At 38.1% G+C, this 15,275-nt stretch overlaps 1 protein-coding gene across 1 annotated transcript in view; it reads left to right on the top strand.

Annotated features, from left to right (window-relative positions):
- The first annotated feature begins 980 nt into the window (after positions 1-980).
- Positions 981-15,275, top strand: part of ENDOV (endonuclease V) — an 84,346-nt gene continuing 70,051 nt past the window's right edge. The window contains exons 1-2 of the mRNA XM_044677169.1: positions 981-1,800; positions 5,934-6,105. Of these exons, the coding sequence (XP_044533104.1) occupies positions 1,745-1,800; positions 5,934-6,105 (228 nt within the window). The 5' untranslated portion in view covers positions 981-1,744. The remainder of the gene's footprint in view (positions 1,801-5,933; positions 6,106-15,275) is intronic.

The raw sequence follows: 15,275 nt of genomic DNA, 5'->3' as shown, positions 1-15,275 counted from the left end.
TTATTCCATAAACTATCAGGCTTTTATACTATTTTAAAAACCTCTTCTTCACTTAAAATTATTTTCTTCTAGACTGAAGGGAGATTGAGCCTTCCATTCTTGGGGCCAAGACCCTGCTACAAACCTGAATGTTTTTCTACCACAACACTTTCTTTTTCTCATCTCATATCACCTCTGCTGTGAGGCCATAAAGAGAAGTCTGGCCACTGGTTGGGCTTCCACTGCAAATCCATTAGGATCATAGGCTTCAGAGCTGAAACTATCTTAGAGGGCCCCTAGTTCAGGTGTTCCAAACATGAAGATCTCTTGGATAGATTTCAGGGTGTCCAGTAAACTTTCACAGAAAACAAATTACATCTTAATTTTCACTAACCTCTGAAATTTAGCATTTACTTTAATTCTGAATATAGACAACAAGCCACAATGACACACAAAAAACATAATCTCATTTTCAGATGAGAAACTTAAGTTCCTAGAAGGTTAAAGATTTTGTCCAAAGACAGCTAGGTGGTAAAGTGGATAGAATGCAGGAGGACCCAGTTCAAATCTGGTACCAGCCACTTAGACTGGCTATGACATTGGGCAAAAAATTTAACCCTGTTTCCCTCAGTTTCCTCATCTGTAAAATGAGGGAGAGAAGGAAATGGTGAACCACTCCAGTATTTCTGCTATGAAAACCCCAAGTGAGGTCAAAGAAACTTGAATTTGTCAATGGGAATAAATTGATAAAACAACAGGGTGGTAGATATTACCTGAATGCAGAGCTTGTATTCTATTTGCTGACCCATCTGGCTATTCTCATACATAGTTTTCATGTTACTTCCTCACCTGCCAGCCATTCTCCTCAGCTCCCCTTAGATGTACTTCTTTGAAAAAGCAGAGACTGCTTTGCTTACTTAGTATTCCCTGCTACCGACCTGGTTTAATAAATGTTTACTTACTGACAAGTAAAATGAAACAACTCTTAAAGGGGCTTAAAATCTAACGGAGAAGATAACAAACGTATATAAAAATATACATAGCAATATTGTTATATGGGATGGCTCTCTGGGAACACGGAGTAGGGAAAAACGGAAGAAACCAGTGATAAGGAAATCCATCGAAATGTAATTTTTTTTAAACTACCCCAAATCCACACAGTATAAGCATAAAATTAATCAATACAAATGTATACCAAGTGCTTAGCTGGAAGGTAGCCTAGATGAGAGAAAAAGAAAAAAATAAAGGAATTTAAGAAAGACAGTGTAAAGGAAAGGAATTTAAGCATTTAGTAAAGACAAAGCCCAAAACTAAGAGCTGGGGGTATTAATACAAAAGCAAAAACAGTCCCTGCCTTCTAGGAGTTTAAAGGGAACAAAGCAAAAAATAAAAAAGGGTGACCTGGAAGTAGAATTTAGTTTTGGAAAGTTGCAGGGTGGAGCCAAGTGACACAAAAACAAAAGGGCGGAAGTGCAAAGCCGGCCGCTTCCCAGCTGGAAAACCCCAGAAAGCGACCCATATGACCACCCCCTCCTAGTTCTTTCGCCAAACCCCAGGCTCTGCACGCTTCGAGACGAGACTCAGGTTGTCTGCAGACGAAGGAAATAGGGCGGGGCTGGTAGTGTTGGGGAGACCTGGGCTCGGGTGGGCCGCCAGTACATTCTAAGGACTCCTGAGACTCCGGGTTTTCTAAGCGAAGCCTCTGGTTGCTCACTATAATCTGCTGCCCCTAGAAGTGACCCGGAAGAGTCGGTGAAATCGGGCTATGGCGCACGAGGCTTTTGAGCCGCCGCTGCGGGAGACTCTGTCCCGCTGGAAACGGTAACGGCCCTGATAGGGAAGAGCGAGATCTAACTCCCAGATCCTAACCTCATTGGTTTCGGATTAAGCCTAATTTTAGCACAAGAGGAAGACTACTAACGCAGCGCATCAAGCTCTGCTTCCGGCGGCGGCCTTGGAGAATTGAAAGCCGCCCGCCTTTCCCAGTCACTGCCGCATCGCTTCTGCGCGCATGCGCTGGCGCCGGCTTCCTCGTCTGCGGAGGCCCTGGTTGTGTTCTTCGGGGCATTTCTCCCAGTCCTCCACCCCTGAACCAGAGGAGCCGTTCCCACCTCCATCTTTCGTCCTTTAGGGCCTCTTATTAATCCCGAAGTGTGTTTGGTGCGGGGCTTAGCAGAAAAGGGCAGAAGATTTCGGTACTAAAGTGTAGCCTAATCTGCACCTCCCCCCAATAATAATGATAATAATCATAACTAGCGTTTGTATGGTGCTTTAAGGTTCGCAAAGCGCTTTTACAAACATCTCATTTTATCACAACCGTAGGAGGTAGGAATTATTATTATCCCCATATTTGCAGGTTAGGAATCAGAGACAAACAAGTAAAAGTGACTTGTCCAAAGTCTCAGTGACTGAGGCTGAATTTGAGCTTAGGTCTTTTTGACTCCAGATCCAGTTGATCCAGTTAATTCCTTGTAGACCTTTACTCCCAACTTTCAGGAAAGTGGGGGTGGAGGGGTGGCAGGTGTGATTTATTGGATTTGAGGACTCCCCACAGTAAAGACCAAGTTGGTTAAGCAAACAAAGTTCAGACACCAAGAGCTGGAAGGTAATTTAGTGAACATTATGCCTGTATGGGTGTCTATGTGAGTATACAAATTCATAAAAATCCATATATAGTACACTAACAAAAAAATAGTCATGTTTACAATCCTTAAACATGTCTATGCAGTATTCCTTTTACTTTAGTTAAAGCAGTGTGTCAGGTTCTGTTCCAAGCTCTGGAAATTCAAAAGAGAGACTAAAGACAGTCCCTGCCTTCAAGGAGTTCATAATTTAATGGGGAAATTCTTCTAGTTCAGTCATGTCCAACTCCTCATGACCCTGTGGACCATATTGTTCCTGAGGCTTTCTTAGCAAGAACACTGTAGGTGGTTACTATTTCCATTTTCAGTGGATAGGGACAAACATGTTCAGTGACTTACCTAGGATCACACAACTAGTAAGTGTCTGAAGCTGAATTTAAATTCAGATCTTTTTAACTCCAAGTCCAGTGTTCTATCCACTGAGCCATCCAACTGCCCATTGGAGAAGAGAGCTAGCAAATAAGGACAGACAAGCTAAAGATACATAGACAACATATAGAAAAAAAAATAAGAAGAGAGGGAAGGCACCAGAATTAAGAGAGTGAGGTAATAGCTTCTGGTAGAAGATGAGATTTTAGTTGGGACTTGAGGGCCAGGGAAGGTAGTAGGAGGAAATGAGGAGGGAAAGCATTCCAAGCTTAGGGGAGAGCCAGTGAAAATGCACAATTTAGAGTGTCTTTTTAGTACAGTAACAAAGAGGCCAAGACCATTGGTTGGAAGAGTATGTGTTGGCAGGTAAAATATAAGAAGACTAGAAAGGAAGGAGGAGGTAAGTTATGAAGGCCTTTTAATACCAAAAAGATTTTGTATTTGATTTCAAAGGTGGTATGTTGATTAGGGTGGGGAGCAGTTTCCTCAGTGGTAAAATGAGGATAAGAAGGGCACCCACCTTCCTGGGTTTGTTGTGAGAATCAAGTGAGATCTCTTAGTAGATACTATACAAAAGAAATAAAAAAAAAAAGATTTGTTTTTCTCTCTCTTACCTCCTTTCTTGGCCATGTTGACTGGTAGCTCTGAGTTGCTATAAAGGTACATGTCTATTAACAGGGAGTTTTTACCCCTGGGAGTTTCCTGTATCAATGAAGTCATAGGCCCAGTCCTTAACCTTGTGCAATAATGGATATATGTATGAATAAAGTGTTTATTAAGTCGTTAACTATGTTGGACACAGTATTAAATGCTGAGGATACAAAGACAAGCAAGCAAAGTAGTACCTACACTCCAGCTTCCATTGTATTTGGGGGAAATAGGGGTGTTAGAAAAGGGAGGTGGTGGTGGTAGATGAAAGAGAGAGTTGAGGCAGAAGTGAGAATAATGATAGCTAGTATTTATATAGAATTTTGCAAAAATTAAAGCTCTATAAAAGATAACTAATTATCATTATATGTTATTTCATTTTGTCTTCACAACAATCTTGTTATCTCCATTTTACAGATGAGGAAATGAGAGTTGCTAAGAGACTTGTCCCCAGTCACAGCTAGTAAGTGGCTGAAGCAGGATTCAGACTGACTTTCGAGTCTGTCTAGTGCTCTATCTTTCTTTATTGACACCTAGTTTGTCTGCTTTATATATAATGATTAAACGTGACACAGGGTTATTTAGGATCTTTTTTGTGTAAAAGTGTCAGTAGGGTAAAAACCTATAAATCCCTTCTCAGAATAATGTTTTTAAATATGTAAAATAAAACAAAAATAAAACCTATTGTAACACAATAGATATAAAATTTAAAAAAAGTTCATGGGCTTAAGGTTAAGAACTCTATTCTAGAAAAACAACTGTTTGAACACATGGGCTGGTGGGGATATTATTGGGGATGTAGACGCTAAACGATAACTCTAGTCCAACTATCAATAATATGGAATTAGGTCTTAATCAGTGATACATGTAAAACAATGATACATGTAAATTAATCAAAAATACATGTAAAACTAGGAAGGGAAAGAACATGAAACATGTATATTCAAAATAAAAATTAAAAAAAAAAAGAACTCTGTTCTAGACTTAAGCAGATGGATGCAAATATAAATGCTAAAGTTGTAGAGAGAGTCCAAGAGAATAGCAATTGTTATCTATTTTCTGCCAGTCAGACAGATTACATATTTTAAGCTCTGTTTAATGTATATAATAATCCTATTTTAAGTTCTTGACCTTGGACAGATCACCTAACCTTTTTTGGGCCTTATTTCCTCATATGTAAAATGGGACAGTTGGACTCTCTGACTTTCAAGGTCCCTTCTATCTCTAAATCTCTGCTCCTACTATCTATACCAGTGGTATCAAATGTGCATATGGTCCACAATACTCCTCAGTGGCTCTGCCCAAACCAGGTTAAAATGTAATTGGGAAATATTTAACAAAATAAAAAATATAATAAAACATAATGTTAATATGTTACTAAGTCATTGTATGACAGAGCAGTGAGGGTGAACCTATGGCACAGTTGCCAAAGATGGCACACAGAGTGCTTTCTGTGGGCATGCAGCCACCCCCCTCCTCCCCAATTTGTTATTGGAAAGCAAGAGAGAAGAGAGATTCAGACAGAGCTGCTCCCTTCCCCTCTCTCCATTGTGCCTGATGACATTTTTTCTCATCCCATCTCCCCCACCATTCCTCTGCCCAGAAGCCCAATGGGAACACACAGAGGTAAGGTGGGTGGAGCTGGAGGGGAAGCAGAGTCCTCAGTTACTCCCCTCCCCCTCTCTATACTCTAAGAGGACATTCCTCACTCATCTGTCCTCTGCCCAGCAGCCCAATGGGACAGCTTTCTTTCTCCCCTGTGTGGGGTAAGGGGGTGTGGGGCACAGCATGTGGTCTGGGGAGATGGGGTGGGGCCTGGCACTCCATCTCTAAAAGGTTCACCATCATTGACCTAGAGGAATCCTTATGTACCATTTAGTACTCTGCCACCTCTCAAATTCAAATTTGACACCACGGATCTAAACCAATCTCCACAATCTGCACATGAGAAAATGGAGGCCTAAAGAGGCTGGTGATTTGTTCAAAGAGACACAGCACGAAGAGCTTGGCTTCAAGCCTAGTTCTTCTGACCCAATTCAGTGTTCTTCACTAATGATGATTTGGGGTATGACCTTTTTAATCAAAAGAAATGCCCAACAGTTACATTCCTATGCCCCAACACAAGTTATAAGTTAGGGACAATTAAAATCATTTATTAGGCTGAAAGTAGGGATTTTTAGATGAAGTTTTAACTTACTATTTGAGTTCTGAACACAGATAGGATTGTTCTTGGGAGAGATTAGGGAAGATGGCTTCTGGATCTTGTTTGATTTCTCTTTTTTTTAAACCCCACAGGGAGCAAGCACAGCTGAAAGCCAATGTGATTGACCAAGACACAGAAGCCTGGCAGCAGAAAACAGATTTTACTGGTCTGCTTCGGATTGGGGGTGTTGACATATCCTTCATTAAGGGAGATGATGTCAGAGCCTGTGCTTCTCTAGTGGTGCTCAGCTACCCTGAGCTTGAGGTAACATCCAGTGGGATCTGCAAGTCCCTGGCCTGAATGAGGACGTGACAGAGAGGCACAAAAAAGAGTCCAACCATCCTTTCTTTCTTTTTTTTTTTTAATTGAACCTTCTAGTTGGATTATGATAGGCATTGGAAAACAGTGAGGGGGAGAACAACCCAGGCTGGGAGTTCCACTTAATGTTAATGAATAGCATGCACATTGTCATGTAAAACGATAGCATTGAATGAGGCTGCCAGAGAAGACACTGGGAAAGAACACTGGGGAGGCAGGACTGTGAAATTTAAATCTGGAAGGATTCTTAGGGATTTGGTTCATTGCCTTCATTTTATGGATGAGAAACTTAAGGAGGAAAAGTAAATTTCCCAGTGCCACACAGGTTGTAAGTTGTAGATCAAGAATTCAGATCTAGTTCTCCCAACTCCAAATTCAGTTCTCTTTCCATTACACCTGAACTCTTGGGAATGAGAATTAGGGGCCTGTGAGAAAAGCAACATTTACCAAAGAATATTGGAGTTGGCAGAGATCCTTTTACAGCACACCTGGGAGATGGCCATCTGGCCTATGCTTAAATAACTCCATTGGCACTAGTTCCCTTTTGCAGATACTTGAACAACACTAGTTTTATTTTAAATTTTTTTTTATTATTAGGAACATTACAAACATCATTAAACATGAACATTTTCCTATACAAAGCAAATCAGAAAAAATACTTCATATGAAATTAAATTTGCACTATATATAGCTTGGGTTGTGTTTGAATGAAATAAAATGAAAACACTAGAAAGCAAACCTTAGATCTAAGTAAAGAATAAATTCTGAATGGGGCAGGCAGGTTGCAGGGTAGATTAAAAAAAAAAATAACAATAAGTCTTGTTAACTTGGAAAAAACATGGAACTATTAAATAGTCAGAAAAACCAAATCCTTAATCAGGAGAGGGATATGGTACAAATATTTAGGCCTCCTTACAGAGTAAAATGCCCCAAACCACACAGAGCCAAAGCATCTGACTACTCTTGGTACTTTATCTCTGGGAATGATACCTCCCTATATGACAGTTACAACAAACCATGAAAATTGGGGAACTTATATACCTCTTGGGGAACTGAGGACTGGAAAGTATGTTTGATTGACTTTACAATGGATATAAAGAAATGAGGAGTTCTAGACAGGATTATCAGGGAGAAGCTAATGCTTTGATTCAATAGGAGAACCTACAAGGACAAAAAGGGTACTTAACATATGATTGAGTCTGCCAACTCCACCAAATGTACTTTAAGGTTTATTGTTAGTCTGAAACTTGTGAAGCTGGGATTTCTTTGGGGATAAGCTCTCATGTGACACAAGGTCAAACATTTACACTGCTTGTCCACTATCAAGAGGTCAGAAGCATGACTCATCATTATTCAGGCATGATTGGTCATTGCACCAATCATAGTACTATAGTCTTTTAAACCAGCCTTTTTTTCCCCCTCCATACAATGTTGTAGAAATATAAATATTTTTGGTTCAGGTCACTTCATTCAGCATTATTATAGAAACCCTCCTGGTTTTCTCTGCATCCATCTCTAATCATTTCTTGTTGTACAATAATATTCCATTATATTCTTATGCTATAATTTGTTCATCCATTCATCAAGTCATACATTTAATTCTTTATTAGAACAAAAAAATTCCACTATAAATTTTTATGATTTTTTTTCTCCATCTTGGAGAATAAGCCTTGTTGTGATATTAATTGGTCAAAGTTGGGAATATAATTCCAAATTAATTTCAAGAATGATTGGATCAGACAAGAGATCCTGGGATCAAATCTAGCCTTAGATACTTTCTAGCTGTGTGACTCTGGTAAGTCACTTAACCCCCATTTTGCCTAGCCCTTACTGTTATTATGGCTTGGAACAAATATATATTATTGATTCTAAGATGGAAGATAAAGGTTGTGTTTTTTTTTTAAAGAATGATTAAACCACTTCATAGCTCCATTTACAGTTCATTAGTGTGCCTGCCCTTCTACAACTTCCTCTCCAACAATTGCTATTTTTCTTTTTGTCATCTTTGCTAATTGGATAGATGGGGTGTAATTACAAAATTTTTTCATAGCTTGCCTTTATTCATTTGAGAATTGCTTGTTTATATCTGTTGACCTATTGTGCAATGACTTTTGTTCTTATACAATTGTATTGATTCTCTGTACATCTTGGATATCAGACCTTTATCAGAGAAATTGCTGCAAACATTTTTCCAGTTTACTCTTTCCCTTTGAATTACATTGATTTTATCTGTGCAGAAACTTTCCAAATTTTATGGAAACAAAATTGTCCATAATTCCCCTAGTAATTTTGTCTATGCCTTGTCTAGTCAAGAATGCTTCTATCTACGGCTGTGAAAGGTCCTGGTCCTCTAAATTATAATATAACTTTTTATTTCCAAGTTGTTTATCAGTTTGTAGCTTATTATGGAATATTGAAAAGTTAGTCTGAATCTGATTTCTGCCAGACTGCTTTCTACCTTTTCCAGCAGTTTTTGACAAATAAAGAGGATTTCATGGATTTATCATAAAAAATGCTACTGTTTTATTGCTTTTAGATTTAATATGTATCTAATTTGTTCCCCTGATCAACTTCTCTATTTTACTTCTACTAAATGGTTTTGATGATTACTACTTTGTAGTCTAGTTTGAGATCTGCTACTTTCTTTCCCAAGTTTTTTCTCTGTATTTCTCTTGTGATTTCTTAATCTCTTACTCCTCTAAATTCCTCTAAATCTCTTATTCCTCTAAATTATTCCTCTTAATCTCTTATTCCTCTAAATTAGGATTCTAGTTGAATGATAGTATTCAGTCTTTTAAGAATGGTTTTGTAGTTTTTTTGTTGTTATTTTAGTCATTTTGCCTTGATATCCACTAGAGACATTGGTTGGGATCATATTTTTCTCATAGACTCAGTATGGTAGGATGTCTTCTTTCCTTATTTTTGCAAGTAGTTTATAAAATATTGGAATTGATTGTTCTTTGGACATTATTATATTTCTACTGCTACTGCTACTAGCTATTTTATGGTTTGCAAAATACTTTACAAATATTCTCATTTTATCCTTATAACCCTGGGGGCAGGTACCATTATCATCCCTGTTTTACAGATATGGAAACTAAGACACAGAAAGGTTAAGTGACTTGCCTATAGTTACACATTGTAACATTTAAGAATTCTGAGAGACTGGCTTCTGGGTAAGAAAATCAATTTATTGATCAGGCTAGCAATAATTAATAAATTAATTGGTCAGCGATCTCACAATGACCAAAGATGCTGAAATCCTGCTATGCAGATTCATAAATACAGTTTTGGAACCTCATTATTCAGCTCTCCCCTGGACATTTCAAGACATTGGTGAATAGCCAGTAAGGAGGTGGTCCATCAGACTCTCAGTCCTTCCCAATTCCTTGAGTGATGATTGATAATCACGTGGCTGGTCCCAGACCCCCCAATATCTATAAGGAGAAATCAAGTTCTTCCCAGTATAGGAATGTCCTTAGCCAATGTTTTTCAATGGGAGTTTCAAGGCCTTGGTTCTGCTGCTAGTGGAGGTACCTGGTTTAGGTTAAATTTGAATTTAAGTTTTCTTGATTCTAGAGCCAGTGCTCTATCTAACTTTACCACTGTAAGAGGGAAAATTTAGATATTTTATAGATATGTATTTAAAGTGTGGCCACCAGGAATCAACAATTCAGGTTGATTCCGTAATTAAATCAGACCTAAGTCAGCATCAGGTTAAGGCACTTTATTTACAATCAGGAAGGTAAAGATAGAGGAATAAAGAAAAAGGGAGAGGCTAGTCCAGGCCTGCAGAGGCCTGGACTGAGAGAGAAGGTTAAAAGGCTAAATAAATTAGGCTGCAAGCCTCAAGGCCTAGCAACCAGATAGGCTAAAGCCTACTTAAGGCAGAGTTTGGAAGCGGCCTAGGTAGGCCAAGGAAGTCAGCCTAACTTACCCACGTGACAATACAGAGTAGAAGCTACCTGAGGTCTCCTCCGAGATCCTTCAGCATCAAGTTCAAAGCGGGAACTGCCTCCACAGGAAATAACCAACATACTTAAAGAGATAGTGTCTTTGTCACTTCCCCTGGGTCCACCTCTAAATCAAGTGGACAAATGGCAGTCTCTACATTGATTTGGACTGCCCAAAGGGCAGTCCCTTGTTCTTGATTTGTTACTTATTGTCACGTGTGGGTAACTCGTCTCCCCTCCCCACTAAGGGAGGTGGGAATGACCTCATCTCAGGTAGGTAGAGTTTTGACTATAGAATGGACTAGAGCTAATTCTATTTACACAATCCCCCCTAATGATCATTTTGGGTGCCTAGTCACCCCAAGTGATAATTTTACACAAACATCTTATACTCACAAAGGTCTTCTAACTGTAATAGTTAGAGATAGGAGGGAAATGGAAAAGAGAGAAAGCAAAACCAATGTTTTGCTAAGCGCATTGACAAGAAACCAATTGCGGGCAGTCCCCTATTGGCATAACATGTACAATTAAAGTAGCTGTTCAAAACCCATCAGTCCATTTATTGTACCCAAAAGTTCATTCTGGATCGCTTGATGCAACAAACCCTATCAGTTCAATCAATTGCAACCCAAAGTTCATTCTGGATCTCTTGATTAAATGTAGGTTCTTCAGGCATCTTCTCTGCAAACAGTTCATTCTCTGGATTAAGGAATCGGCAAGTTTCTTTCCCTGAGAATTTTTCTCAAACAAAATAAAAAATTAAATCTTGGATATAATAAAAATACAATTAAATCTTGGATTTTATAAAAAATACAATCCCCCCTGACGTGGGTATTTAGAAAGAAATACCCAGATCAGCTCAAGATATATGGTTGAATCATGGGGTTGTATGAGTAAATTCAAAATAAAAAAAATTAAAAAAAATATAAAATCAAATAGAAGAAAATTGAAACTTTTGAAAAGGAAAGGCATTAAAATCAAAATCAAAATATCAAAAGCTATGTATATAAAGTTTTTGAAGAAACAAAATAATTTTATAACAGGCCCTTGTATTAGGGTCCAATCAATTATAATTCCCATCCTACTAGTCTGTAGGACACAATGCAGTAATACTGCACTTACCCATTTGCAGCTAAGACTACAGGAAGTTGCCATTCTATAAGAGAGAAAAAAGGACCAGATTTATATGCATTCCCTTCACTCTCAGGAATATATGGGTGAGCCAGATGATAGCCAATCTGCGGTACCTGACAGGCAGTATAGTTCAGAGAGTCCTATGTCTTAACATATGTTAAGCGTAGCAGCTTCTGTTCTTACACTGAGTTCAAGTCCTTAGTGTTGGCGTGGGAGTACCTCAATCCCACCTGTATATGTATGATGTCTTTGACCTTGTGCTCCTTGGCACTGTGTAGGTGTTCTCATCAATCCCATTGGATTGGTCGGTCGGTCTCCATGACCCTGTGCTTTCTTAGCATTATTAATGGCTCATGTGTTCTTTTCTCCTGGAATCAGACAGAAGCATTAATCACAGCTGTTTTAATTTGATTGAAATCACTTTAAAATACATTTGGTTTTGGATTTTTTTTAGGAGTTTCTTTTTTTTTTAATTTTTATTTTGAATATTTCCCCATAGTTACATGTTACATGTTTCATGTTCTTTCCCCCCAAACCCCTCTAACCCCCCCCTTAGCCAATATACAATTCCACTGGGTTTTACATGTATCATTGATTGAGACCTAATTCCATATTATTGATAGTTGAACTAGAGTTATCATTTAGTGTCTATATCCCCAATAATATCCCTATCAGCCCATGTGTTCAAGCAGTTGTTTTCTTTTGTTTCTCCTCCCACGGTTCTTCCTCTGAATGTGGCTAGTTTTCTTTCTCAAAAGTCCCTCAACCTTGCTCTGGATTCTTGCATTGCTGCTAGTAGAGAAGTCTGTTATATTCGATTGTACCACAGTGTATCAGTCTCAGGAATTTCTTTATGACTGAACTAATTTTTTTCCTGAGATTGGTTTATTAAAGATTCTCTTTGTTAATCTGAGGATTTCAAATTTTTATAAATGTTCAGCTACTTAACTTATCTGTTATATTGGCATATAATTAGACAAAAGAGTGGCCAATAATTTTGCTTCCTCATTTGTTATGATTTCTCCTTTTTCACTTTTTGATATCCTCAATTTAGTTTTCTTTTTTAAAAATTGGATTCATTAACAGTTTATATATTTTTATTAGATTTTTCCTTTAAAAAGCTAGCCTTTGGTTTTTTCACTTAAATAATAATTTAAAAAATCTTTATAACAAATATGCATAGCTTAGCAAAATAAAATCTCATAAAAGCCATGCCTGGAAATGTGTTTCATTTTGCATTTAAATATATCATCTTTTGGCAGGAGATAAATGGTTTGTTTCATCTTCATTTATTTAGACTTATAGTTTATAATTGCAATGGTCAACGTTTTAAAAGTATTTCAAAATTGTTTTTCATTATAATTGTTATCACTTTTTAAAGTTTTCTCCTGGTTCTACTTACCTCACACTGCATTAGTTGATAGAAGTCTTCTCAGTTTCCTCTGAAACTGTTCATTTTGTTATTTCTTAAGAGTACAGTAATATTCCATTTTATTCCTATACTACAATTTGTTTAGCCATTTCCCAACAGGTAGACCCCTCTTAAGTTCCTAGTTTTCGATTACTGTGAAAAAAGCTACTATAAATACTTTTTGTATATATTATGTTCTTTTCCATTTTCTGTGATCTCTTTGGGGGTATAAGCCTAATAGTTGGATAGCTGAGCCAAAGGGTGTGCAATGCATAATTTAGTGACTTTTGGGGCATATTTCCAAATTGCTTTACAAATGGCTCCATCAATTCACAGCTCTAAAAACAGTGCAGTAGTGTGCCTATTTTGGGTCAGTCCTTTTGTCATTTTATTATTTATTCTTTGACCCTCAATTCTTTAGAATTTACTTTAAGATTTACTTATTTAGTCTCCATTCAATTTTGAATCCTTTCTCTAAAAATCCTTTATTAATTCAGATATTCATTTTGTTATTATCAGTAAAGGATATATTTAATATTGTTGATTTTCTTCATTTGTTTATGCTATTTTTATGCCCTTTCAAGTTAGTTTCCTAATACTTTCAGGAAAATCTTAGAAACATGTATATGGCTGTATGTCCTCATTCAGTAATCATTTATTAATTTCCTAAAATTTATCATATTTGTCACATAGCATTTTTAAATCACCAGGCATTGTGCTTAGCTCTGGGGATTACAAAGAAACATAAGAACATAAGTGAAGGGGTTAGCTTTGGTAAGGAGAGAGCAAAAGAAGAAAAGAAGAGGAAAGAATTACAAAGGTCTTATGCTAGGTAGGATGGGAGATAAGAGAGTTATAATGTCTGATCTCAATTGTCTCAATAAATTAGCAAATGAGATCATCTAGGGGTGGAAAGTTGGGTGTTTTTTGAGAGAAGAGACTTGGAACAGACACTAATAGGGAATCAAGACTCTTGTTTGTTTCTATACAGTAAGTGGATCTGAGGTTTTGTATATTTTTCAGTTGGTTATTTACTATTTGTATTTTTTTTTGCTGTGAATTGACTTGATATTCTAATGACTATGATGTGATTCAAGACAATTCTTGCCTATAAAATTTTGTATTAGAATCAAAAAGTTAGGGAGCGGCAGCTAGGTGACTCAGTGAACATTGCCCGGTCCTTACTACTCTTAAGGTAAAAACAGGGGGTTAAATTAAATATTTATCTGGGTTCAGAAGGGTAAGTAGGAGACAGGAATGGACAATAGGTAGGGACTTAACAAGCTAGGGAAATTAATTAGGTTTGGCAGTTTGGGGAAATGGCAGTTGACTGGAGTGACTGTTGGGCCTTAACTGCCACACTGACCCACCTAGCCAGGGAGTCTGTGAAACCAGCATGTGAATGACAAGAGTGTTTATACACACAGGTTTAATTAAAGAAAATATAGTCTAAAGAAGGAAAAATGGGGTTCTATTCTACCAGTCTATGGGCAAGCCTCAGAGACAGGTAATGGACTTATCTACACTAAGCTAGAAACTATAGCAGGGCAGGGCACAATGGCAATCAGGAAGGAAAGTGGGATCCTCACTGCTGAGTCCTGTCAAAATCCAGTGATTGTACAGCTTTCCCAGGTCTTCAGCCAGTACTCCTTCAGTTGGGTAAGCCAGGGAGCTAAACCAACCTGAGCTGACCAGCAACTCAGGTTAGGATTTATAGTCTCAACCTAACCTCCCACAGGCAAATGACTTTCCTCCTTCTGGATATCAGGATATTAGGATACAAACTCCATTTTCTATGAGGTCTCCTAGGGGGTCAGTTACAACTTGTCCCCAGCCACCATAGAGTCCATCCCAGAGAGAGAAGCAACTCTCACTGCTTCCCCATTCCATTTAGAATCCTTCAGCCCTGCCTCCTAAGCCTCCTAAATAATAATTTATTAATCTACCTTACAACACTACTCTTCTGCCTTGGATTCAATACACAGTACTGATTCCAAGACAAAAGGTTAAGGATTTTAAAAAAGAGAGAGAAGGAAGTTCAGAGACTTTGTCTGATGTCCAACTTATACCTGACCAAGGATTCATTCTGTAACAGGTATACATAATGGTTCAGGGCGAAGCTTCAAGTCACTATGTGAAGATCTCCACTGGGGGGAAACCTAATACCTTTTAAGACAATCCATTTGCTTTTGGATATCTTTTTTTTTTTAAACATTTATTAATAATCATTTTTAACATGGTTACATGATTCATGCTCTTACTTTCCCCTTCACCCCCCGCACTCGCCCCACCCATGGCCGACACACATTTCCACTGGTTTTGTCATGTGTCCTTGATCAAGACCTATTTCCAAATTGTTGGTGGTTGCATTGGTGTGGTAATTTCGAGTCCACATCCCCAATCATGTCCACCCCGACCCATACGTTCAAGCAGTTGCTTTTCTTATATGTTTCCTCTCCTGCAGTCCTTCCTCTGAATGTAGGTAGCGTTCTTTACCATAAATCCCTCAGAGCTGTCCTGGGTCATTGCATTGTTGCTGGTACAGAAGCCCATTAAATTCAATTTTACCACAGTATATCAGTCTCTGTGTACAATGTTCTTCTGGCTCTGCTCCTTTC

Source organism: Gracilinanus agilis, chromosome 4 (genome assembly GCF_016433145.1).
Source record: "Gracilinanus agilis isolate LMUSP501 chromosome 4, AgileGrace, whole genome shotgun sequence".
Lineage (NCBI taxonomy): Eukaryota > Metazoa > Chordata > Mammalia > Didelphimorphia > Didelphidae > Gracilinanus > Gracilinanus agilis.
This window is presented reverse-complemented; position numbering and strand designations above follow the sequence as displayed.